We start from the raw sequence: 24,154 nt of genomic DNA, 5'->3' as shown, positions 1-24,154 counted from the left end.
GCACTAGCAGCAGCCACAACTTTCCCTTCCTCCATTCCCGAAGCAGCAGAGCCGATCCTGACAATCCCCCTCCCCCTCCTTTCCTGAAGCAGTAGAGCAGGTCCTGACAGCCCTCCATCAGTTTCCGAAGCAGCAGAGCGTCCTAACAAACCCCACTCACTCACTCATTTACCCGAAGCTGGAGCAGCAGTTGGCGCGCAAAGGAAGCGGCAGTAAACAGGCAGCTTCCAGCCAGCCCCAGCAGAGCCTTTCCTCTGCCGCGTCACTTCTGACACGGCAGAGGAAAGGCCCTGCCTGGGCTGGCCAGAAGCTGCCTGTTTACTGCCGCTTCCTCTGCGCGCTGGCTGCCACTACAGCTTTCAATGGTTGGGTAAGTGAGTTAGGGGGGGGTGGTTGTCAGCTTGCTCTGCTGCTTCAGAAACAGAGGGAGGTTGTTAAGACCGGCTCTATGAGGCATGTCTAACATAGAGCACCAATACGCATGCCAAGCTTACAGAACAGCTGTGCTTAAGTGTGATTAGCAGTTAGATTGTCCATGCTAGGTGCTAGGTGCTATTCTATAAACCTGGCATATAAACTGTACCCATAGTTGTATCACAGGTATTTCGCACAATAATAAGCAGAACTTTATCAATTGTGTATTGGAAGGTACACAAAGTACGGTAACTTATGTCAGCTATTATAGAACTGACGCTAAGAGCACTCTTTTGTGTGGGGCCTTAATTTAGGTGCTACGTTTTGGAATTGTTGCCTGTATGAACATGCAAAGCTGATTAAAAAGTCAAGTCTGCATTTATGTGCCTGATTATTTTGAGCACTTATGCCAGTTTAGTGGGTGGCATAAATGCTTAAGCCTAACTTTAGGCAGTTAGGTTCCTAAAATATAGTATTCTATAATCCAGGGCTACTCAATTCCTTGAGGTCCAAGGGCAGGTCAAGTTTTCAGGATGTCCACAATGAATATGCATGAGAGAGATTTGCGTGCACTACCTCTTTGGTATGGCAATTTCTCTCATGTATAGTCACTGTGGATATCCTGAAAACCTGGCCTGCATGTAGACCTTAGAATTGAGTAGCCCTTCAAGAAGCCTGACATCCTCAACTCACTCATACCCTTCCTGGTTCCTTTGAAGTTGCATGCACTGAAAAATGAGCACGCAACTTTATAATAATGACAAAAGGCAGTCATGCATGTAACTACTACTTGGGGCCAATTAATGCTAATTATAGCTAATTGGCTTTTAATGCCAATTATTGAATTGTTATGGATGCAAATGACCTTTATTCTGTAACTCATGCACAAGTTTGCATGCTAGTCAGAAATTTGAGCATACAACTTTATAGAATTAGGAGGTTATGGGTAAATATAACTCATGACTATTCATTAATGAAATCCTGAAAACCAAGCTGGTTTGTGGTTCTCCAAAATTGTAATTTGACACCCCTGACCTAGAGAATAAACATCCATGCTCTCCTGAGACCCTGTTGCCTTTTCACTCTTCCTCTGGCATTCTGACTTAACTTTGATTAAGGAATTACCCTTTCAAATTATTTACCTTGAAACTCTTAACAATAGCAGGTGTGTTCAAATCGGGCTATTGAGCATACTTTTAAGGCTATATAATATTAGAAACAGCAATATGGAGTCATGTTCATATGATTCTAATCTTTTGTTTCCAAGCAAATAAATACGCATGCTTGTGTATGTATATGTTCATGTAGGTACGATTCCCATCTCACTTCAGTTCAGATCTAAAAGACCTATTAAGGAATTTACTTCAGGTAGACTTGACTAAACGATATGGAAATCTGAAGAACGGTGTAAATGACATAAAGAACCACAAGTGGTTTGCTACTACAGATTGGATTGCTATTTACCAGAGAAAGGTAAGAATTCTTAGTTAACAGGAATTTTGGTTGGTAGTATGGAATGTTGCTACTATTTGGTTTTCTGTCAGGTACTGTATTTTTTGCTCCATAAGACACACTTTTTCCACCCCCAAAAAGGGGATGGAAATAAGGGTGCGTCTTATGGAGCAAATACTTTGGCTGTAATCCTGCTGCTGTCACTGATATTTATTGTGACATTGGGAAACTCGTTTTTTTCTTGCAGAGCCTCTTTAAATGCATATACATGAGGTACTATAAAACACGCTAAAGAAAGAAGAAAAAAGTGATTAAGTTAATCCCAATGCAATAATGCCAATTAATAGATGACTTGTATCTCTGGTGGATTTTTCCCCTTAAAATAGCATGCAGAAGAGGGCATTCTCACAGCTTTCCAGGCAAGCAGCTGAATTTGTTCAGTTTTAACATATGACATATGGAGTCATATCAAAATTTCACCAAGCTCAGCATCCTTGCTATGAGAGTGACTAATCTGAGCAAGTGGGGAGTACCTGGCTGATTCCAAAGGATGGAACTATTCCTTGCTCTCTGAGGACTTTCCCAAGACTGCTTGACTAAAAAATGGCTTATGTACTTGTCCAAACTCTTTCAAATCCATTTATGCTCAGGGAAGATATGATAAGAGGTTAGAGGTCTAAAAAATACTGAGTAGCATGAGTAGATATGAATCACTTGTTTACTGTCTCCAAAAATACTAGGACTAGGGGGCATGCAATGAAGTTACTAAGTAGTAAATTTAAAACAAACGAGAGTTGTTTCCAGAGAAAGTGGTAAAAGCAGTTAGCAAGATTTAAAAATGTTTGGATAATTTCCTAAAATTCCATAAGCCATTGTAAAAATGGGGAAAGTCCACTTCTTATTTCTGGAATAAGCAGCATATCATCTTCTCTCAGGGTTTCTGCAGCTGGCATTGTGCTTGTTGCAGGTTTCCGGGTCTCGTTGCGTCTTTGTCACACTGCAGACTTCAGAGCATACCCTGAAGAAAGCCACAGCATGATGGCTGAAACATGAGTTTCTAACTGACAAAGACGTAGTGAGACCCGGAAACACAATAAGCACAATGCCAGCTGCGGAAACCCTGAGTGAACATCTAACCCAGCTCCATGGGGAGAACATCTTTAAACCTACCCGAGACTTTTCCATTCTATGAACTTTCACAACAAAATTCAAATTTCTGACCAACTGACTTTCCCACCAAAATTCAAATTGGTGGACTGCCCTGTTCCCAATCAGGTCATTGAACCCACTATTTCCAAAGTCACACTGCAGACTTCAAGGCATACCCTGAAGAAGGCCACCTTATGGTGGCTGAAACGTCGGTTTCTACCTGACAAAGACGCAGCAAGGCCCAGAAACCTGCAACAAGCACAATGCCAGCTGCAGAAACCCTGAGAGAAGATATTATGCTGCTTGTGTGGCCGACGATCGTTTCATGGCTAACACGCCAGAGGAAGCAATTACTGATCAGATAGCTTTGAGACCCTGAAGAAGTGGCACTGTTAGCTATGAAACGATCGTCGGCCACATGCATTACACCTAGTGAGATTGACTAGAGCATTTATTTTTAACAGTAAAGTCCTCGCTGTATTTGCTACTTGGTGAAAGGTTTTTGTTTTTTTTATTTATACTTTTGAATACATTTACAATATCCAATTATTCAAGGAAAAAAAGAAAACATCTCTCAAAACAATTTCATAATCATTCATTCTTACAAAATTCTTTTTAAGCCCATATTATGGGGAAACATGTTACAAATTCTAAACAAACAAGTTTAAAGGAAAATATTAAGGATAAGAATTCTCAGTTCGTCCCAACGAATCTTGAATCATTCCTTACTAATAGGGATTTTAATTTCTCCTCTTATTCTCTACTGATGAAACAAAATAATTTCTGTTCTCTTGCTATTAAAAATTGTTGTAATTGTACGGGGTCCCAAAAAACATACTCAATATCTTGTAACTTAACTAAACATTTACAAGGAAATTTTAGGTAGAAAGATGCCTCTAGAGCCAAAACTCTAATTTTTAACTTCAAAAATTATTTTCTTCTCAGTTGAGTTGTTCTAGAGACATCCGGAAAAATCTTAACTAAATCTCCACAAAATTTCGTTAACCTATTTTTAAAATAAAGTTTCATTAGTAACATCTTATCTATTGGTGAAAGTTTTTTTATGCCTGTGATGTTTGGGTGGTAGAGTGTGGATTCACTTCACCAACAATCTGGGGCTTTTTCTGCATTTGAGTGGTTTTTTTGCATTTGTTAAGCTATAACTTTACCTCCATTTCTCTTTATTGAAGTTTTGTGTAGTCCTTGTAAACACTTTAATTTAGCCAATGGCACTGGTTCTCCACAAGATGATATAAATAAGGGCAATATCCAAAACCACTTTTAGATATGCTTGATGTAAACAGCATACATTATGCAACTTATTCTTACTGGTTCATTTAAATCAGTCTTTCTGATCCTCAGCGGAGCCACCACCCACTCAGAATACTCTCATAGTGAGTAGCTTTATGTCCCAAATCGTCACTGGATCATTTTCTTATTTAATGTGATTGCTTATCTATAATAATAAAATGCTAAGCGCGCATGCGCACTCTCACCACGTTATTCCCTGATCCCTGATCTGTTGGGCTGTGGCAGTAGGAGTGTGCATGCGCGCCAGACAAGCCTCCCTGCTCTCCACCTCGCGCAATACGGCCCTACCAGCCGAAGTTTCTTTTTACCTTAAAAGACGCTGCAGCGGCTCCTCTCACGAGCTGCTCCTGCGTCGGAGAAGGCTTCCAACACAGGCGGCGATCATGAGAGGAGCCGCCGGAAAGTTAAACAAGCTCGCAGCGGGCTTGGCAGCTCCGGAACACTTGCAATTACCATCTCGGCGGCGGCTTTTTTTTTTCCGCCTCAACTCCTTCCACGCCTCTGAAGGTGATTTCCAGCTGGGGAGGGGAAGCGGATGGTTGCCACTGTTCCCTCTAAGCTGAGCAGCAGTCCTCCACCTGTCGTCCTGCCAGTGGAGGGTACTGTTTCACTATCACATTTTCAATAGTGAGAGATAGGCATGCTGTGCAGAATGCCAGGCAAACTTCCTGTACCTAGTGATGAAGACACAATATTGAAGCACTGCCCTCTAATGGTAGCAATGCAATTGGAGGACTCTCGCCCAGCTTAGAGGGAACAGTGGACTTGGGGCCCGGGCTGTTCGGTCCGTGCAGCAGCCGTCAGGCATGGGAAGGGAAAGGAGCTACCAGCGGGTACGCCCTGGATCGCCATCTTGGCGGCGGGTGGTTTGTTTTGTTTTTTTCAGAGGTGATTTCCAGCTGGGGAGGAGGAGGGGATGGGGATGGTCGGGGCCCTGGCTGTTCGGTCCGTGCAGTCTCCTCTCTCGCGGTCTTGCCGGCTCAGGCTCCCTTACATGCAGGCGGGGATCGAGAGAGGCTTTCTGGCTCTCAATCCACCACCCCGGTCCAGCGTCCCACCCGGTCCTACCTTTAAATTTATCTTCGGCAGCGGCAGTCAGGCCAGAAAAAGGAAGTCGCGTCAGGAGGGGTGCGGGGAACTTTCCCAATGGGTGCAACTGGGTGGGCCTTGAGGCAGCTGTCGGCGGAGGGAACCTCTGATCAGGGGCAGAGCAAGGTAAGTGTATCATAGAGATAAGAAGGAGGAGGGGGGAAGATAAAGGAAGGGAGGCCTACTGCTGGACAGGGGAAGAAGGAAAGAGGTACTGCTGGACATGGGGGAGGTAAAACAAAGGGAGAAGGGCTGCTACTGGATAAGGAGAGCAGTGAAGGGGTGGTGGTGGACACAGGGGAAATAAAAGGAAGGGAGAATGGACAGGGGAAGCAGGCAAGGGGTGATGGTGGACAGCCAAGGAAAAAGAAAGACAGAAATACAGAAAGCGGCTAAGGAGAGAGAGAGAGAAAGAAATAAAGACAGACACACACATATATTCTAGTACCCGTTAATGTAACGGGCTATAAGACTAGTTATCTTAATATTACTTTAATAAAATATATACTACAAGTACTTAGCTGTATGGTCTTGTTTCAACACAGGGTAGATACACCAACATGTTTCACCCATTAACTTTAGTAGGTTTTTTCAAGGCTACCACTCCCTATTGTGCTTTACGCCAGTGGTTCCCAACCCTGTCCTGGAGGACCACCAGGCCAGTCAGTTTTCAGGATAGCCCTAATGAATATGCATGGAGCAGATTTGCATGCCTGGCACCTCCATTATATGCAGATCTCTCTCATGCATATTCATTAGGGCTATCCTGAAAACCCGACTGGCCTGGTGGTCCTCCAGGACAGGGTTGGGAACCACTGCTTTATGCCATTCCAACCGACCACAGCGTCTAGTATAGACTGATTTAAATGAACCAGTAAGAATAAGGTGCATAATGTATGCTGTTTACATCAATCATATCTAAAGGTAGTCCTTGACACTAGCATAAGCAGCAGAATTCATGCCTTGAATGCACATATCCACACTTGCTTGAGAGCAGGTATACAAGTACATATAGATTAGCATATTTTATAATCAACATGCATACTTGAGAAGTCATGTCACCCAAATTGTGCCCCAGGCAGCAACTGCAGTAAGAATCATTTTATACATGTACATTGCCACACACTTAGAGTACCTACTTGATAAGAAAAATACAGTTTTAAACTGCATAGAAACTAATTTCTGGATATGTTGCAGTATATCACGAGTTGAAAATAAAATAAATAAAATATAAAATTACCACCCAGGTCCTGAGCTGCTTTCAGAATTTTTCAGTCTTGAATTAATGGTAATTGCCATATGGAAAATGATCTGTGGGAAAACAATGCTTGAATCAAATTGTTTAAAGGTAACTGACTGGGGTTTTCTCACCCTGAACAACAGGATATTTTCTGACATTCCCTTTAAAACTACAATAGATTATGGGTGTGTATTCACATCTACCTGTGAGGAGAGCCCAAACAGACTGCAAATGAATGGATATTGAAATTAACATCATCAAACCAGATTTTAGGTTTGGGTTATTACAGAGCCAGTCTCTTGTTTCTGTTTAGTTTTTGAATTTGTTAGGGCATTATACTGTATGTTTCATGCAGGCACCATTATTAAAGAAACCATGTGTTTTATTCCTGTCATGGTATGCATAAAACTAACCCACTTGGAGAAACTGCTCCCAAAAAAACATGATGCCTTTTTACACCAGAAAACAGAGCTCCTTTATTTTCCCATAACAATTTTATCAAAGTTCTTATTTGTTTCATATAGCCACTATAGTTTGGATTTTAAATTTATTTGGCATTTCAAATTCAAATCTGTTTGCACCTAAGTAAAGTCATTTGTCCAAGGTCACAAGGAGAATGGATGGGAGAAGTGGAATTTGACTTCTGACTTTGCTGACTCACCTTTGCTCCTCAAATATTTCTTTTCTAAAATCTAATACTTTATAAAGTTTGAGATAAAATTTGTATTCAAATCTCTAACAATAGGTTATAAAAGGAAGCTAGCTGTTTTGCTTTACAGGCTGACAGTCGAATAGTTGTGATAATCAGTAATGTACTAATTATCGCCAGACAGGATACTATTAAAACATCACTGTATTCTTTGTAAAAACTGGAGGCATGAAGGGAAGATTTCATGCAGCTGAACTGTAATTGTGTTTTTGCTTTTAACATGCACATCTAAAGATCATTTAACTGCATTGAGTTTACCTGTTTCTGGGACCAGATCAAATTTGATTTCAAGAATAGAGCAAAGCATTTAATATTTTGTTAGATATGTTGTATGAAACTGAAAATGTGTATTGGAAGAATGAAAACATAGGGGTTTTTTTTTTTTACTTGGGCAGTTTTCTCCATGAGAACCAGGGCTGCAAACTGGTACCAAAACCTTTATTTGGAATTATCCAGGGATTTTTTTTTCCTACTCTATATTCCCCATCTCTCCCATATTTGCTTTACTGTGTAGTCACTACAGCATTGGACTTCTGGAACCCTACATTATGAACCCTAAATACAGCTACTGGGTATCAGCATTGCATAACTACATTGTCCTTTCCAACATACTCGGCCAACTGAATGAACAGAAGAGCTGAGCCAGGAATTGAACTCTGGCCACTCTATCTGGCAATGCACAGCACTGTCAATGAGCCATGTGGCTAGCCAAAAGTAAGAGTAGCATGAGTCAGCTATGCTGAAATGTAGATGCAGACAAGAAAAGGAAACAAGGCTATTTTTATGTTTTATTACTTCATATACAGCCATTCCAAGGCAAATCAAAGTGATTCTAAAAACAACTACAAAATAACTACAACTAGAAACAGGCAACAAGAAAGCAGGAGAGGAGGAAGAAGAAACAAAGGGGGAAGAAAGGAAATTGTGCCAACTGGTACCAGGCAAATGATCAAGTGTTCCTACCAAAAGCTAGGGAGAAGAGATAAGTATTCAGAGATGACTTAAACTTGGGGTATGATTTTTCAGCTCTAAGATTAAGTAAGAGGGCAGCACTGATGTTCTTGAAGCCACAGCCTATTGCTGGGCAAATAGACACTCCCTCTGCTTTTGGAGTATGACCCTAAGACATTCTCCGAGAGCTGCCATCGATGAAGGCTGGGTAATATTAATGACTTGGTCTCGGCTCAATGGAGACTGTTGTACCCAATTTGATTCCCAGGACGGGGACACACTGAGCTCACTGGTGATCTTGATGCTCATGATTGGTACCAGATCAAAATAGCCCCATCAAATCAGCCCAAGCATACAATAGCTCTGACAAAAAAAAAAAACCTCCCGACAATATAGCCCCTACCAAAAGTGCCCACCCAACTGTTTTACCTATACTTCTATTGTTGTCTGTCCTGCTGTGTCCTTCTGTTGTTGCTGCTGTGAGCTGAGGTACTTACTGAGCTGGTTTTAGGCAGGGGCAACAGAGAAGGAGAGATGTTAGACCCAGACATAAAGAGAGGAAATTATGCCGGACCACGGCAGGGGGGATAGAGGATAGGGGAAAATGCTGGCTCTGGGGCGTGGGAGGAAGAGCGGGCAGAGGGAGGGTACAGACGAGATACTGGGCATGGAGTAAGAATAAAAGAGGAACATTGGGTAATGCTGAAAAAAGGGTGGATAGGGACACTAAGAGGGCAGATGCTGAATAGGGACACAGAAGAGAGATGTTGGACAGAAGAGGAAGGAACACAGAGAAAAAATAGATGACAGACTTGGAGAGAGAAGAAATGTTGAGGGCTTTTTTGTTTGGTGGTATTTTGTCCAGGCTATTATATCGGGGTGCCGCTCATGACACTGTGCTTCAAGGGGGATCGATGCCAATGCTTCTTGGTCTCCACCAGATACATGACACTGGAATCCCTCCATGCTGACAAATTGTTTGCCTTTGCGAGGGAATCAAGAGGATGCACCATCCTAATGGCCATTATCAATGCTCAAAGCTGAGGAACGTGAAATCCCTCTCAATGTCATCACATCCATAGTGTCCAATATAACTCCTGGAGCCACAGAGACCAATGGCTCCTATGCTGAAGTCGATGTACTGGACCTTTCGGCACCATAAAATTTGTGCTGCTTTTCTCAACCCTTTTAATACCTCCTCTTGACATCTGTGCATAGAGTACACAAGAGGAGATATCATGATTTGGCCTCAAGCAATGCTAGTTATATAAGTGTCCCTGAAAGAGATGATCTTGTTGTTTGGGTATACTTTTTTTAAATCACTGAAGTTTTGCTGGGATGTTAGGAAAAATAGCTGAAACAAATTCAAAGAGCTCGATGTGGGGGGGGTGGGGAAATCCTGTCTGAATGCCCAAGGCCTAGAGGGGATGTGAAAAAAAAAAACCAAGGCAGTGCTAAAAAATAGAAGAGGGAGAAAGAGGAATACTCAGCCTGCACAAGTCACCTATACACAATTAAAGAAAGGAACACTGCAAACCACAATAAAGAGAATATGCTGAGATGTGAGCTGTTAGGATGAACTGCGAAATGCATCCACACCGCTACATCGAAAAAAAACAACAGGATTGAGCTGGTCCCACAGGTGAGATGTGTGCATGCATAGTGGTATGCTCCCCAAGCTGGGGGAGTGCATACTTTGAGGGATCCCTTGGATAATGTCACCCATCAGTAAAAATACTGCATCCTGCTTGTCCTGGGAGAAGAAAAAAAGTACATTGGTTTAGCCTCCATAACTTCAAATATTTTAATCACAGTTTTTATTCCTTTTTATTAATGAGTGCAGAAGGAACCATACATATTTCTTCATCTTGTAATGCGATTTCTGCAAGCTTTCTATTTAAGAAACAGGTGTTGGTATATATGAGTTCCTAGTATATATTCCGCAGAACAGATATTTCTGCACAGAATATAGATGCAGAATACATGTGTAAAAAGCCTGTAAATACTATAAAGAAAGAGAACAGCAATTAAAAAAAGGAAACAATTATGTAGAAGACAGGGGTTTTACTATCATGTCTATTATTTTTAGGTAGAAGCGCCATTCATACCAAAGTGCAGAGGACCTGGAGATACCAGCAACTTTGATGATTATGAAGAAGAAGATATCCGCGTGTCTCTCACAGAGAAATGTGCAAAAGAATTTGCTGATTTTTAGAATGTGTATGAACTGAAGATCACATCAGGGCTCGTATTGGGATCTTTGCACTCTGTTAACAGATGGGGTGGAGCTGAGACCATCATGCATCAAAGCGGTTACCAAGTTCTTTCATTCCACAAGGCTGACTGAAGTCTTTCTTGCCATCTTCCGTGTGTGCACTTTGCACTAGCCCTTTTAACTAGGCACAGTTAACCGAGCTATTTGTGCTGTAACACAGAACAACTAAACCACTTTCTTTCTGCCTTTTGGTTTCTTCCTTTTGTACTGTTTCTGTCTCTTGTATGTTTGGCCCTTTTAAAAGTACTTTACTGAAAAATAGTCCCTTTTATTTTGATCATATACTGTTAGTGTGAATGTACTGGGAGACTTTTCAGTTGGTTAAACTTAATTGAAAGAGAAGTGTTGCTTCTAGACTGTGCCAGCTAATAATATTTTTTTTGGTTTATCTACAGGTAAAATATTTCTTTTATTTTGTAGTTCAGTTTAAAAGAAACCAACCTTTTTTGGGAATTCGTGTTTTGTTTTTTTAAGAAGTTATTTCTGCCATATTTATACTGTATATACTGCATTAACATATATATATGTGTGTATATGTGTAAATATATATATATATATATATATATATACACACACACACTCTTGCAAATTTGACCAAAGCTTAGATGTATGGTTGAAACACTCAAGGATAGATTGGCCCAGATCATTTGTTCTTGCTACACTTGTAGTTTGCTTCACTGCCTCTCTCTCATCTGAGCAGTTCATATTAACAAAACCAGCTCTGTGGTGTGAATTAACATTGTTTATTTGAGCACAATGATTGCTTTCTGGTCTCAGCCACATTTAACTGAGTAATACCCAATAGGGCAATTGGGTAGTGACATGGGTACTTGACACCTTAAAACCCGAAACTCTTAAATGAAGCTTTTGTCAGTATTTTTAATAGGACAAATTTAAGGGAAAAAAACCCATCATGCCAGAGCTCCTAAAGTAGTTCATTTTTCAAACTTTTAATCTGTTGTTGTTTAAGGGCATCCATTTCAGGATAAAGGCAAATGAAAGGATCTGCCATGAGCAATGACAAGCGGTTCAGAAATGTCCAGCTAATAATGTGGAAACATTGCTAGATGAATGTGATTTTCTGTTAGCTCTTAACAATAAAAGAGGTGATTGCCAAGTTGTATTCTGGTATACTATATTAGTAAACAGAGGATGAAGTATTGCTAAAATCTTTTTTCAGGGTTTTTTGTTTGTTATGCTTTGTTTTATATGTAAAAGAGACAAAGTTATAAACTGCCACAATTGTGATTTAATTTTAAATTAGGGATATTTTTTGGTTAGCGTCCACTTGTAAACTTTATGTCTAATTTGTTTAACGAGACAGAATATTTCAGTGACGCAGATCATATAATCACAGAGATGTGGTATTTGGGTTTAGCTTTTTTATTTTTATTAACCTTTTTTTTTTTTTTTTTTTGTAATCTCACCAGTTCGACTTAAGATACTGCTGCCATGTGCTTACTTTTAGCACTTTTACTCTTTCAGTGTTTGCTAAAACTCTGTGACACTGCACAGATCTAGTTTGGGCTTTTTTTTGTTGTTTTTAAATTTATCCATACTTGTTTTATTTTTACACTTCCATTTGTATGTATCAGAGACCTGTCTTAAAGCAGCAGCACATCTGAACAGTTTAAATAAATTAGGTTCATATTTTATGATCCATTAAATGCATAAAAGAATGACTTTTTATTAAACTGATATATATTGATATATAGTCATTGTATTTGTTTGAATGTCAGTGTAGATAGTTCACTGACACAACTTCTTTTAACCTGTATGACACTCCTTCGAGAAAAGCCTTAGAGTGTTTTACAAACCAGTATGACATGTATTATCTAACATTCTGTCTTTAGGTTGTCGAGCATTTTTGCACAAGTGTCATTAGGAAGCTGGCACAGATTGCAGTCTTTGTCCACCTATATTTACATAGTGCAAGAAAAGTATATGATACTTTGCTGTAGCAAATATAATGTAACTATATATGTGTGTGTGTATATATATATATATATATATATAGTTACATTAATAAATTTAAAAGATTCTTTGTATGAAAATGTTTAAAAAAATCTTTTGTATTTTATTTAGACTGAGGATATGCTGTTGTATGCTAGCTGAATGCGATGAATTCTACAGTAACTGTTTATGAACTTAAAAGAAGATTTTAATAAATGCTGGAGATCACAATTTTGTTTTGATTTTAGTGTTCAATAATAGGGTTTCCTAATATCTGTTCAATAAATTAAGCTGTAATGGCACATAGGGATAAGAGAGTGGATATTGGGATTGTATACATTCTAAAGCCTTGTTGGGAAAACTGAGTGGCCTGTAACAAACAAACAATGGAGATGTCCAAAGACACAGGTGCACAAATCTAATTTGAAACTCTGCTGAGCTGAATGTTTCCAAGTCTTCCAAGTTCATTAATTTCTTGATATACTGTCCATCAAAACATATCTAGATTGTTTACGGTAAATAAAATACATTTAAAAACATATTAAAAAGGGAATTAAAAAGAAGAAGAAAAAAAAAGAAAACCCATCACATAATTCAGTGAGGGGGGGAAGTGACAAGACATAAGACTGATAACAAAGGGGGAGGAAGGTACAAGAGGTGGCAAAAATACATGGAGATTTTAAAAAAAACTTAAAAAAAGGAAGAGGGAGGGTAGAACATTAGAACCTGAACTGAAAATTATTTCAGGGAAAGCAGATGGAATCCTAGGTTAGCTATCGTAGGCGTCCTTGAATAAGAAAGTTTTGAGCTTAGTCTTGAATAGTGGGAGAGAGGTTTCTTGTTTTATATGTAGGGGAAGAGTGTTCCAAAGTGAGGGTGCCATAACTGAAAAAATTGAATTTCTAGAGGAGGCAGTTTGTGCTGAAACACATATGTGTTGAGTCAATGAGGAAATAAAGCAAAGTTTTGAATTAGATTTGTGCACCTGTGGCTTTGGATATCTCCATTGTTTGTTTGCTACTGACTTGTAGAGATGTATCTCCTGTCCAATATGTCTGCCATCACTTACAATGTTACTACGAAGCGTTCTTAACAGAAGTTCAAACTTAAATTTTGAACTATAGTTTTATTGTGACCCCAGTTACAGTTACGTAGCTATAAAGTGTAGAAGGGGCTAAAAATATGGGCAACAGATCCACGTAAAACCTGCAATCCTCAGTGTAGTATGGATGATGTAGTTCCAAAGGAAAAATTATATCTTACCTGATTTTCTTTCCTTTAGTCCTACACTACTTTTGACAAGTGGGATGTTGTGTTTATTGACAGTGGATGGCGACAGCGAATGAAAATAGCTCCATGCGCTTCATCCCTAAAGGATGCTTAGTATTATGAATAGCCAAATAGTGGTGCTCATCCATGTATTACCATATATATTTGAATATAAACTGAGATTTTTAGGCCAAATAAATGGGCCCAAAAATGGGGGTTTATATTTGGGTCAGTGCAAACTTGCCTCCCTCCTCCCGAACTTGTTTGCAGGCATCTACCGGGCCTGCCATGAGACCTGGAAGTCCAGCGGTGTCCAGGACAGGAGGAATCTCTCCCGTTTCCTGTCCCAGCCAATTTAATTATTTTCATCTCCCTCCCACGGGACCATGAGAACTCATGGCAGCCAATTAGCTAGCGGTTCTGCACGGACAAGAGCAAAGGAAGGCTGCTCCTGCCACGATTCACCACTGGGCCACCAGTGATACTTAAGGTACACAGGGCAGGCGGAAGGGACGTAAAAATAATTAGAATCGGCTGGGACAAGAGGCGGGAGAGATCCCTCCTGTCCTGGCCACCGCTGGACCATCAGGTCTCACGGCAGGCCCGGTGGAGCTATGCAAGGCATCAGGAGGGAGGGGGAGAAAGGGTACAGAACCTGGCAAGGGGGAGGGGAGCTGAGACTGGCAAGACAGGGGAGGGGGCTGGATGCAGAGCAGCGAGGGATGGGGAACAGGGTGCAGAGCCTGGCAAGGCACTGCACTTGAATATTAAACACCCCTCCCTCCCCCTCGGTTCATATTCGGGTTGGTTTATATTCGGGTATATGCAGTATCAGTCAGTACTGAATAGTTGATGCAAACTGCCACTCTCAGCCACTACATCTACCAACTAGGTAGGCATGCATTGAGTCAGGAGACACATGATACACTGGGACAGATAGGGAAGAATGCTTGAGTGCCAAAATGTAAATCACTTAGGCTATAATTGGTATATAATTACTTAAATAAAATATATCTTGTCAAGATCCATGAGAAACAATGACATCTACAGAATAAATTAAAAGGAAATAACAAAAAGTAATTAATTACCATAAGGGAAGATTTCTGGACTGGTCTGGTAAGACTAAATGAGAGACATGATTTTTCCTACCTTGTCATCCATAATACACTAGTGCAGACAAGTGGAATGCAGCAAAGCAGTCCACAAAATCTGAGGAAAAAAATAGCTGACTGGTGCAACCCCTTGGCTGAGACAGCCAGCGCAAAAGAATCATAGCTATGGATGATGTAGCCGAAAAACAATATCTGGTTGACATAGCTGTACCATACTGCTGGATGGCGCAGCTGAGTGATGCAAAAAAAACAAAACCCAACAACAAAACAGCAAAACCAAAAACAAGACTACAGAGAAGCAACTCAGCTTATCCAGGTGAGAACTAGGTGGTCCAGATAAACCTGGCACCTGGGGCAAAAGTGCCTTTATTTCTGTCAGGTACCACTAAGTATTATGACCAGTTGCAGCAGCTGTAGCTATCAAGACAGATGGCTGATGAAGCTTGCAATATAAAATCCTATATAATAAAAGGTTAGTGGAACATGCACTTTTAAAAAAGCGTGATTACTGCGGCCATGGTGTGTGATCCATGGTCGTGTTCCATTTTAGAACCCGGCCAATGATCACTCTGGCCACGCCCCTCCTCCTGCCCTCACCAACCCAAAGGAAGCTCAGCAGACCTCCCGCCCTCACCTCACCAAGCTGGAAACCATACCTCCCGCCCTCGCTCACCGCTGCTGTCGCTGATCCTCTTCTTCGGGCCAGCCTGCAATCGTGGCCGGCTTTGGCGGGCCTCGGTGGCACGTTCCCTCTGACGCATGGGATCGCGTCGGGGGGAGCGTGCTTCCGGGTTGGGGAGCGGCCTGTGAAGTTCGCTGGGGCCGGCCACCACGATCGCAGCCTGCTTTGAAGAGGAGCAGGCCAGGTAAGCAGGGGGATTAATTCAGGGGGCCAGAGGGAAAGGGGCCATGGAGAGATAGGGAGAGGGAAAGGGGGCTGCTTTGGGGGGGAGGTGTGCTGGGGACAGACAGTTTTACTCGGGGGGAAGACAGAAGGACCCATTTAGGGACAGGGAGAAGGAAAGGGGGCTGCTTTGGGGGAGGGGTGTGCTGGGGGCAGACAGCTTTGCTCGGAGGGGGGGGGGGAGACAAGGACACAGCAGCCAAGGAGAGAGAGATAAAGAAACACAGACAGACAGACAGACACTCTATTCTAGCACCCATTAATGTAACGGGCTTAAAGACTAGTAAATGTATAAACTAGCTGGCTAATATAGCCCAATACCAGAGTTAGCTAGAATAGCAGTACACTAGAGATGGCTGGAGAAGCTGTGCACCAGAGAAGGCTGCAACAGCTATGCACAAAAGATTGCTGGTGAAGCTATGTACTAGAAGTAACTGATGTAACCAATGACCAGGATTAGTTGAAGTAGCAAAACAGCAGATCTGATGGAACTGTGTCCTAGAGGTAGTTCCAGTGGCGTAGCAATGGTAGGTGGCGCCCCCCCTCCCCCCTTCCCAATGTTACCTCTTTAATGCTTCGCTGGCACAAGCAGCATCTCTAGTCTCCAGGCCATCTCCTTCTCTGCCTGCTCAGCAGTAAGACATCTTTTTAACTTCTTCCCTCCCATTAGCTTCAGCACCCTTCATCCATACATAACTCCACCTATTCCCTTCCCCCTCCCTCCCACATCGTTCACAGTGCAGCCTTCACAACATGCTGCTTTTGCAGGCATCCGGCCTTCCTCTGCCAGGTCCCACCTACTTCCTGTTTCTGCAAAGGCAAGACCAAGCAGAGAGGAAGGCCTAACACCAGCATGAGCAGTGTATTGTGAAGGCTGCCGTTATGGAGAAGTTCCCGGACCATGACAATGCTGGGCCTGCACTGAATCGGTGAGGCCAATTTTTCCCAATTTGAATCCATTAAACCAAAATGAATCAGTGAATTGATTTGGGAATTTGGCAGCTCTACTATGTACTAGAACAGGGGAGGGCAATCATGGTACTCGAGGGCCACAACCCAATTGGGTTTCAAGACTTCCACAATGTATATGCATGAGATTAATTTGTATGAACTGCTTCCATTGTATGCAAATCGATCTCAGGCATATTCTTTGTGGCAATCTTGAAAACCTGACTGGATTTTTGCTCTGACTGTGAAAGCCTATTCCTGCATTCAGTGGAGTGTAAGGAAGGGGGGGGCGGACTCCTCCAACTACTGTCTTCACAGCTCTTCTGCCTCCCCCCCTTTAAATGTTTGCCAATGCAAGCAGCATCTTCCATTTGCTGTCCTTTAACCCTCTTTGGCTCTCTCACTCCCTTTTATCTCTTTCTCACCTCTTTTATCTTTTACCCAGGCTGGTCCCTTTTTGCCTCCTCTTCGTTTTTGCTCCACTTCTCTACTTGGCACTCCTATTCTTCATGTTCCAGTCCTACCATGTTCGTATTGCCTTCACACTGTCTCCTGCTTTTTCCACTCCCGGCCATTGACCCTCACTGTGGTTAATCCAATGTTTATTATTTTTACTTTTCATTTTTCCTTCTATTTTTATCATCATTTTTTAGTGTTTAGTTTTATCCTTTAGCACACAGTACTTTGGATACAAATCAGCATTTTTATACCCTGTGGCTCAACCAGTACAGTATGTCTCACTATATCCTCCATGGCCTGTTTTTTTGGCACTGAATATTTCGTATCTCTTTTTATTCCATCCCCACGGATATGTTTGATATGTTATCTTTTCACCCATATGGGCTCTTACTCACCCTTCTGCATTTACACTTAAACTACAATTCTCTTATTATATCTTAGTCCGTATCTAGTCATGTCTTAGATGAGCACAAATCACCCATATGAGTAGAGTACATATTACTCACTCATAGGTGTCATATGAGTACCAATTTACACAATCACTCATCATACCCATTCATTTGTTCTCACCACTCTTCTATCTTTTGATGGACCACATGCGCACCATCTATCTCTTTTATACATACATGTTCAGCAGTAGACTTACATATCTTAATAGGCCCCCCGAAGGTTCAAACTGAAACACAGATCATCATGTTGGGTCTATGTAACAGATCATTTGCAGTGTATAATTTGGATGTGTTAATTTGCATTGTTTTTATCTGTGAAGACTTTAACTTTTTGTATTAAACTGGTTATTGAGATCATTGCTTCCACAGTTCAGTTTTGCTTTTGGTTGTCTCCATCTCGCTGTGGAATTATTTGATGAACTTTCTTTGTTTGGCTTTGGATTAAGTGACTTGCCTAGCATCACCAGCTATTTGGGAAAGACAAGGAGTTAAAAATTGACATCTTTCTACAAGCAACTTGTGAGTTCGGATAGAGCCGATAGATAACCCTAGTGATCAGGGCTACACATGGCAGCAGACGACCACTTATGGATCGATGCCATTCTTGTAACTCTAGGTGCATTAGTTAACACTCGCAGCTTTTGATAATAAATCGCTGTTCACTAGCACTGTGTAATCAGACATTGGCCCGATCCAGTGGCACTTGGTCGTGGCGATCCAGCTGCAGCCGAAAAGTCACCACACGCATGCGCCCGCAGATCCCTGACGTTGCTGGCCCACGCACGTGTCAGTGTCAGTGTCAGTGTCAGTGCGAGCCGAGCTGCGTCGGCCCGGGCAGACGGCGAGAACGGATGCGCAGGATTTATATGATGGGGCTGGGAGGCGGTTCTCAAAGACGTCTTACAGGACCCTGCTTACGTAGCTCAGCTGAACACAGACGGCCTCGCGGGAACTACTTCCATCCCCCGAAGCTCTCCAGTTCCAACTTCTCTTTGACACTTGCTCGCCACAAGCCCTGCGGCGGCTCTCCTTCACTGGCGTCCCCGCCTTCCTCTGCAAACTTTTTTTTTTTTTTTTTTTTAATTCCTCTTCTGACGCAACTTCCTGTTTCCGACAAGGCGGGGCGCATCCGAGGGAGAGAGAGAGGTTGGGTCAGAGGGGGACGGGTCACCGAAGAAGGGAAGGCGCGGGATTGGTGGTGGGCGATTTCAGGTATCAGTTTGACGGTAGGAGACAGAGGGAGGGTTTTAGAGAGGGGTCTCAGACCGGGTCCTCTTAGCCGAATGCATGTGAAGAGGGATGCTTGGCGAGTGAGGGCAGCTTAATGCGCGTGATTTGGTATATCTGCTGCCACTAATCATTGCTGTAGTGCCTTTTGATGCACGTAGTGTTGCATGCGAAGAAGAGAGGATTCCTGCTGCACGTAGCTTATAATCTGTGGACAACTGTTGTTTGAGGTCTGATCGACTTTCTTATCCATCATATCATTGTATAATACAGAGAAAAGCGAAAAAGACAAGTATGTGTGTGTAATGGAGCAGCAAATTTGGTCCTACTTATGCTTTCTGTGTACCAGGTACAATAGGAGCTGGGTACTGAGAGAGACCCCCCCATCTCGACTGTAAACATTGAAGACATGGCAGAGGATGCCAGCAGCTTGTACTGAACAAATTGCCATCTGTTTTCTGTTGTTACCAGCTGTGTGTAAGTCATCAGGAAAGAGGGGGGATTTATGCACTTCTCTGAGATATTATTGGTTCTTGCAGTAGTGTAGTGGCATCAGCATGCTGCTGGGGAACATTTATCTGTCATTCATAAAATGTGGCAGGTAAAGATTGCAAGCCCTTATTCAGGCAGGGTTTGTATTGTGCTTTTAGGGGGTAATTTTGTAAAAGTTTTGTGTGTAAAGTTTGGTTTTAATGCTGAAACGGTCTTTTATAAAATTACATGTCTGTTTGCCTGTACATATGTATATGGAGGCCAACAAGATCACATATACCTTTAGGTATTCTTGGAGGCATAGTCTGTGTAGAGCAGAGGTGGAGTCTCAGTACACGTGCATATTTTATAAAATGTACAAGAACACATGTTCAGAACATGCACACATTAATATAAGATTCAGAGGTGTGAATGCATATGTTTGTGCATTGTTGGAAGTAGTTATTGAACCTTATTTTATATAAGCACATAGGTGCCTATTTTGTTTTTATTACATAGGTTTGTCATAGGTGCCTTTTGAGATTTCTTACATAATGTGTGCTTAAAGTAACATATATTTTGTATTTTTATTTTCTATAATTTTTTTGTCTTATTGATCAGTTTCAGACTTGGAAGATACCCCCAGCTTCCTCATGCTCTCAGTCAATATGGAAAACAAGGAAAATGGATCACTAGAAGTCAAAAAGTAAGTTAACTCTCAATAGACTGGTATCTTGAGCAATTGGTAGGGAGATTTCTTATGTATCTTAATTTAGCTCATGTTCACAAAGTCAAGATTTAGACTTCTGCCTGCAGTGTGGGGAAAAAATCCAGAATGTTGACATACATTCAAAGTATTTCTTCTGCTTGGGCTCAGATCATAACCAGGCAGAATTCAATCATTGTTCTCTCATGTCTCACCAAGTCTGGAAGGATTAACTAAATTGTGTCTAACTACTGCAAAGCTGGAAAAGCGTGGACATGGAGGAGTATTTTGCTACAGGAATTCCTTCTGATCCATTCCACCCTAACATGGAATGAATCTCCATATGAAGACATCTTATCCCAGATTTGTCTAACTTCTGGCAGGAAAGGTATCTTTTCTGTCACAATAAGAAGCAGTACCATGTATAAACATTTAGGCCTTGTAAACACACACAGGCTACAAAAATGATTACTGGAGTACCTAATCATGGGTTTCTACAATTTCATATGTGGCAATTGCACTCATCTGTAGTAGTTGAAGCAGCCATGAAGAAAAGCAGAAAGTGTCTTGAGTTCTCCAGTACCCTTCCTTGTAAGCTTTTGTACTATTTGGTAAAGAGAGAATTTCAAGGTGCCATGCTTTCCTCCCACATAGCAGCTCATCAGCTTTATGTGGACCACAAAATGCATTCGCAAAGCACACAGGAATTTTTATTCAGCCTTTCACAAGTGCATCTCTCTCAGAATTTCCATTTACACCATTGCTGCCAGACATTTAGCCTAGTTAGAACATGAGTTGTCAAACTGGGACAGACTGAAGGTCCATCAGGTCAGTTTCCTGTTTCCAACAATGGCCAACCTAGGTCACAAGTACTTGGCAAGATCCCAAGGAGTAAAACACATTTTATGCCACTTATCCTAGGAATAAGCAGTGAATTTCTCCAAGTCCATTTTAATAATGGCTTATGGACTTTTCTTGGTAAGCTAACTGCTTTTACCACATTCTCTGGCAACAAATTCCAGAGTTTAATTACTTGTAGAGTGTAGAGAAATATTGTACACATTTGGATCATAGAAACATGGGAGATAAGACGGGATATAAATAAAGCTATTATTATTATTATAAAGGCCAAATCTCCTATCCAGTCTGCCCATCCACAGCATCCACTATCTCCTCCTCTCTCTAAGAGATCCCACGTCTTTGTTTCCATCACCTCTACCTGGTAACCATTCCATGCATTTTCCATCCTTTCTGTAAAAAAAAGTACTTCTTTAAGTTACACCTGAGCCTATTACCTCTTAACCTCATCCTTTGCCCTCTCATTGTGGAGCTTCCTTTCACATGAAAAGCTCACCTCATGAACATTTATGCTACATAGGTATTTAAACATCTCTATCATATATCTCCTCCTTTCTTTTTTCCAAACTACACATATTGGGATCTTTAAATCTGTCCCCATACGCCTTATGATGAAGATCACAGACCATTTTAATAGCCTTCCTCTGGTCTGACTCCATCCCATTTATATCGTTTTGAAGGTGCGGTCTCCAGAATTTTACATAATATTCTAAATGAGGTCTCACCTGAGTCTTATACAGGAGTATCAGTACCTCCTTTTTCCTGCTGTCCATACCTCTCCTGTGCATTCTAGCATCCTTCTAGCTTTTGAGAACACCTTTTCAACCTGTCTGTCCATCTTAAGATTATCACGTACCCATGTCCTGTTCCTCTTTTCTGCACTAAAGTTCTTCACCCCTTACAAATCAGTGGAATGAAATTTTAAAAAAAGTCTACACATCTGTTTTTCTTTCTTTAAATCATTTTAATGTTGAAAAATTCAGGCAGTTATATTGTTTAAAGTGTGTTTTGGGGCTGAGGCTAATGAACTTTTGTAATTCTATTTGACTTCCATGTTCCATTCTGAAAAGTGGTACCAAGCCTAGCTGCTCTTCAATCCTGCACATATTTGAATTTGACACTAGCATTGTTGCTTCTTGCCTCTTCTTTTTTTCCTTGACTTACCCAGGGCTGTTACTGCAGCTCTCTATTTTGTTCTTGGAAATCCATTTATTTTATCAGTAGTAAGTCATAAGTGCTCCAGTGGTTGTGGTTAGAGATAATGGTATAGCTATACATGGCATCAGTGTGGTGTATCTGTCTAAAGAATAACTGTATTATTTTAAAGTAGTTAAGAAAGAGAGATCTAAAACTAATTTAGAAAAATGTAATTTTCTGGGGGGGTTTATTGTTTCAGCTGTAATGGTTAATTAAAAAAGAACTTAAAATAAAAATCATTTTGCAACACTGGAAGGACACATCTGCAGTGGAATACATTTCCTGGTGGAATACAGTATACACAACCACCAAATATAACATACATAACATAACATTGTACTTATAAACCGCATAACTGTAAGTTCATTGCTGTGAACAAAAGATTAAAAATAACATAACCTAAAGATGATTGGATTAGTTTACCAAGGGCTTCTTTTACAAAGGTGTGTTAGGGCCTTAACGCGCAGAATAACGCGCGCTAGACCTTAACGCCAGCATTGAGCTGGCGTTAGTTCTAGAAGCGTAGCGCGGGTTTAGCATGCACTAAAATGCTGCATGCGCTTAAAACATAGCGCACCTTAGTAAAAGGAACCACAAGTATTTTGAGAATAGATGAGTTTTCAACTGAGTTCTAAAGTGCTTGTAAGAATAAGCTCTACACAACAGTGGCCTGAATTCCCTGTCATAAAAAGCAGCTTTAAGTGCTATTTCTTATCCCAAGGATTTCTTGCTCTTACATCTTTGAGCAGATGGAAAACTAAACAAAGCAAGTTATTCTCTCCTATGTTTTTGGAATGCTATGAGGAATCTATGGGACATATGGATTAGAGCAATACCATACACAATTTTGTAACAAGACAGCCCAGCTTGAACAAAACACATGCTTCCACTGGAAGCCAATGCAACTCATGGTAAAAAGGAGTCATATGATCATATTTCGATAGACCATAAATTAATTTGACCCCTGTATTCTGAATCAGTCTGAGCCTAGCCATCTCTTTCTTGGTACATGTCAAATAGACAATGTTACAGTAGTCGAGAAGACTTAAAAGTAGCGACTGAACTAAAAGTTTAAAAGCCGGAAACTTAAAATATGATTTTATAGTACGCAGCTTCCAAAGTGTGTAATAACCCTTTTGCACCACAGCATCCTCTTGCTTTTTCATGGTCAAGTGTTCATCTATAACAACTCCCAGTATTTTAATCATTGGATTGATCTTTAGAGTGTTGAATTTATAGTAATTGATGGTTCATGTAAACTTCTATGTGGAGATGCAACAAAAAAATTTGGTCTTATCATGATTTAATTTAAATTAAAATTCTTGCATCCATAATATGGGATAAAGCTGACTTACAAGGAATGATGATTGTTATGTCGTCTGCATAACTAAACAGTCTTGAGCCCAATTTGTTCAGATGAAACCCCAGAGAAGATAGATACACATTAAATAATGTGGGGGAAAGTGGGGAACCCTGAGGTAGAGAATGACACGGGGGAAAAATCTGTCCCCATTACTGCACCGTCCCCGGCCCACCATCCTCTGCACTGCCCCGTCACCGCCATTCCCTTCACCGCCCAGTCACCGCCATCCCTTTCACCGCCCCGTCACCGCCACTGCCATCCCATTCACCACCCCGTCACCGTCCCCGCAGCATCCATATAAGCCTCAGTACTGTGAAACACCATGAAGACAGAAGAGAATCCTGCCACCACTACTACTACTACTACTACTGCACTGAGAATCTGCTTCAGTGCCTCTGCCCTGTAGTAAAAACAGAACATAAAATAAATCAATTGACTTGTCCTCCCTTGCAATGACGTGTCCCCCATGATCACCTATAGCTCGAATCAGGTCAATTGTGCACTCTAAAAATGCAGTTGGATCTGGAACGTGAGCGCAGGCAGGCAGTGATACAAAAACAGCAGACATCTGACCGATTGCAGTGTTCCGCCATCTCCCTCCCTCCATCTCACCTTAGATGTAGTGTATGCCGGCTTTCTTTTTCGCCC

The 24,154-nt window shown here is 41.4% G+C and overlaps 2 protein-coding genes across 9 annotated transcripts in view; both read left to right on the top strand.

Moving 5' to 3' along the window:
• The window catches only part of PRKACB (protein kinase cAMP-activated catalytic subunit beta), a 173,343-nt gene extending 160,575 nt beyond the window's left edge, over window positions 1–12,768 (top strand). For all 4 annotated transcript variants that reach the window (XM_033916282.1, XM_033916284.1, XM_033916281.1 and 1 more), the window contains exons 9-10: window positions 1,723–1,887; window positions 10,405–12,768. In XM_033916282.1, coding sequence (XP_033772173.1) covers window positions 1,723–1,887; window positions 10,405–10,530 — 291 coding nt within the window. In that variant the 3' untranslated portion in view covers window positions 10,531–12,768. The remainder of the gene's footprint in view (window positions 1–1,722; window positions 1,888–10,404) is intronic.
• Window positions 12,769–18,353: 5,585 nt separating this feature from the next.
• The window catches only part of SAMD13 (sterile alpha motif domain containing 13), a 44,963-nt gene continuing 39,162 nt past the window's right edge, over window positions 18,354–24,154 (top strand). For 2 of the 5 annotated variants that reach the window (XR_004536682.1, XM_033917211.1), the window contains exons 1-2: window positions 18,903–19,388; window positions 20,004–20,088. Coding sequence is in view for 4 of the 5 variants with exons in the window: in XM_033917211.1 (XP_033773102.1) it covers window positions 19,331–19,388; window positions 20,004–20,088 (143 nt within the window). In the remaining variant the exon portion in view is untranslated. The other 3 variants (XM_033917208.1, XM_033917209.1, XM_033917210.1) reach the window with 3 other exon arrangements.

This window comes from Geotrypetes seraphini, chromosome 12, assembly GCF_902459505.1.
Source record: "Geotrypetes seraphini chromosome 12, aGeoSer1.1, whole genome shotgun sequence".
Classification (NCBI taxonomy): domain Eukaryota; kingdom Metazoa; phylum Chordata; class Amphibia; order Gymnophiona; family Dermophiidae; genus Geotrypetes; species Geotrypetes seraphini.
The sequence above is the reverse complement of the archived record's forward strand: the minus strand, read 5'-3'. Positions and strand labels throughout refer to the sequence as shown.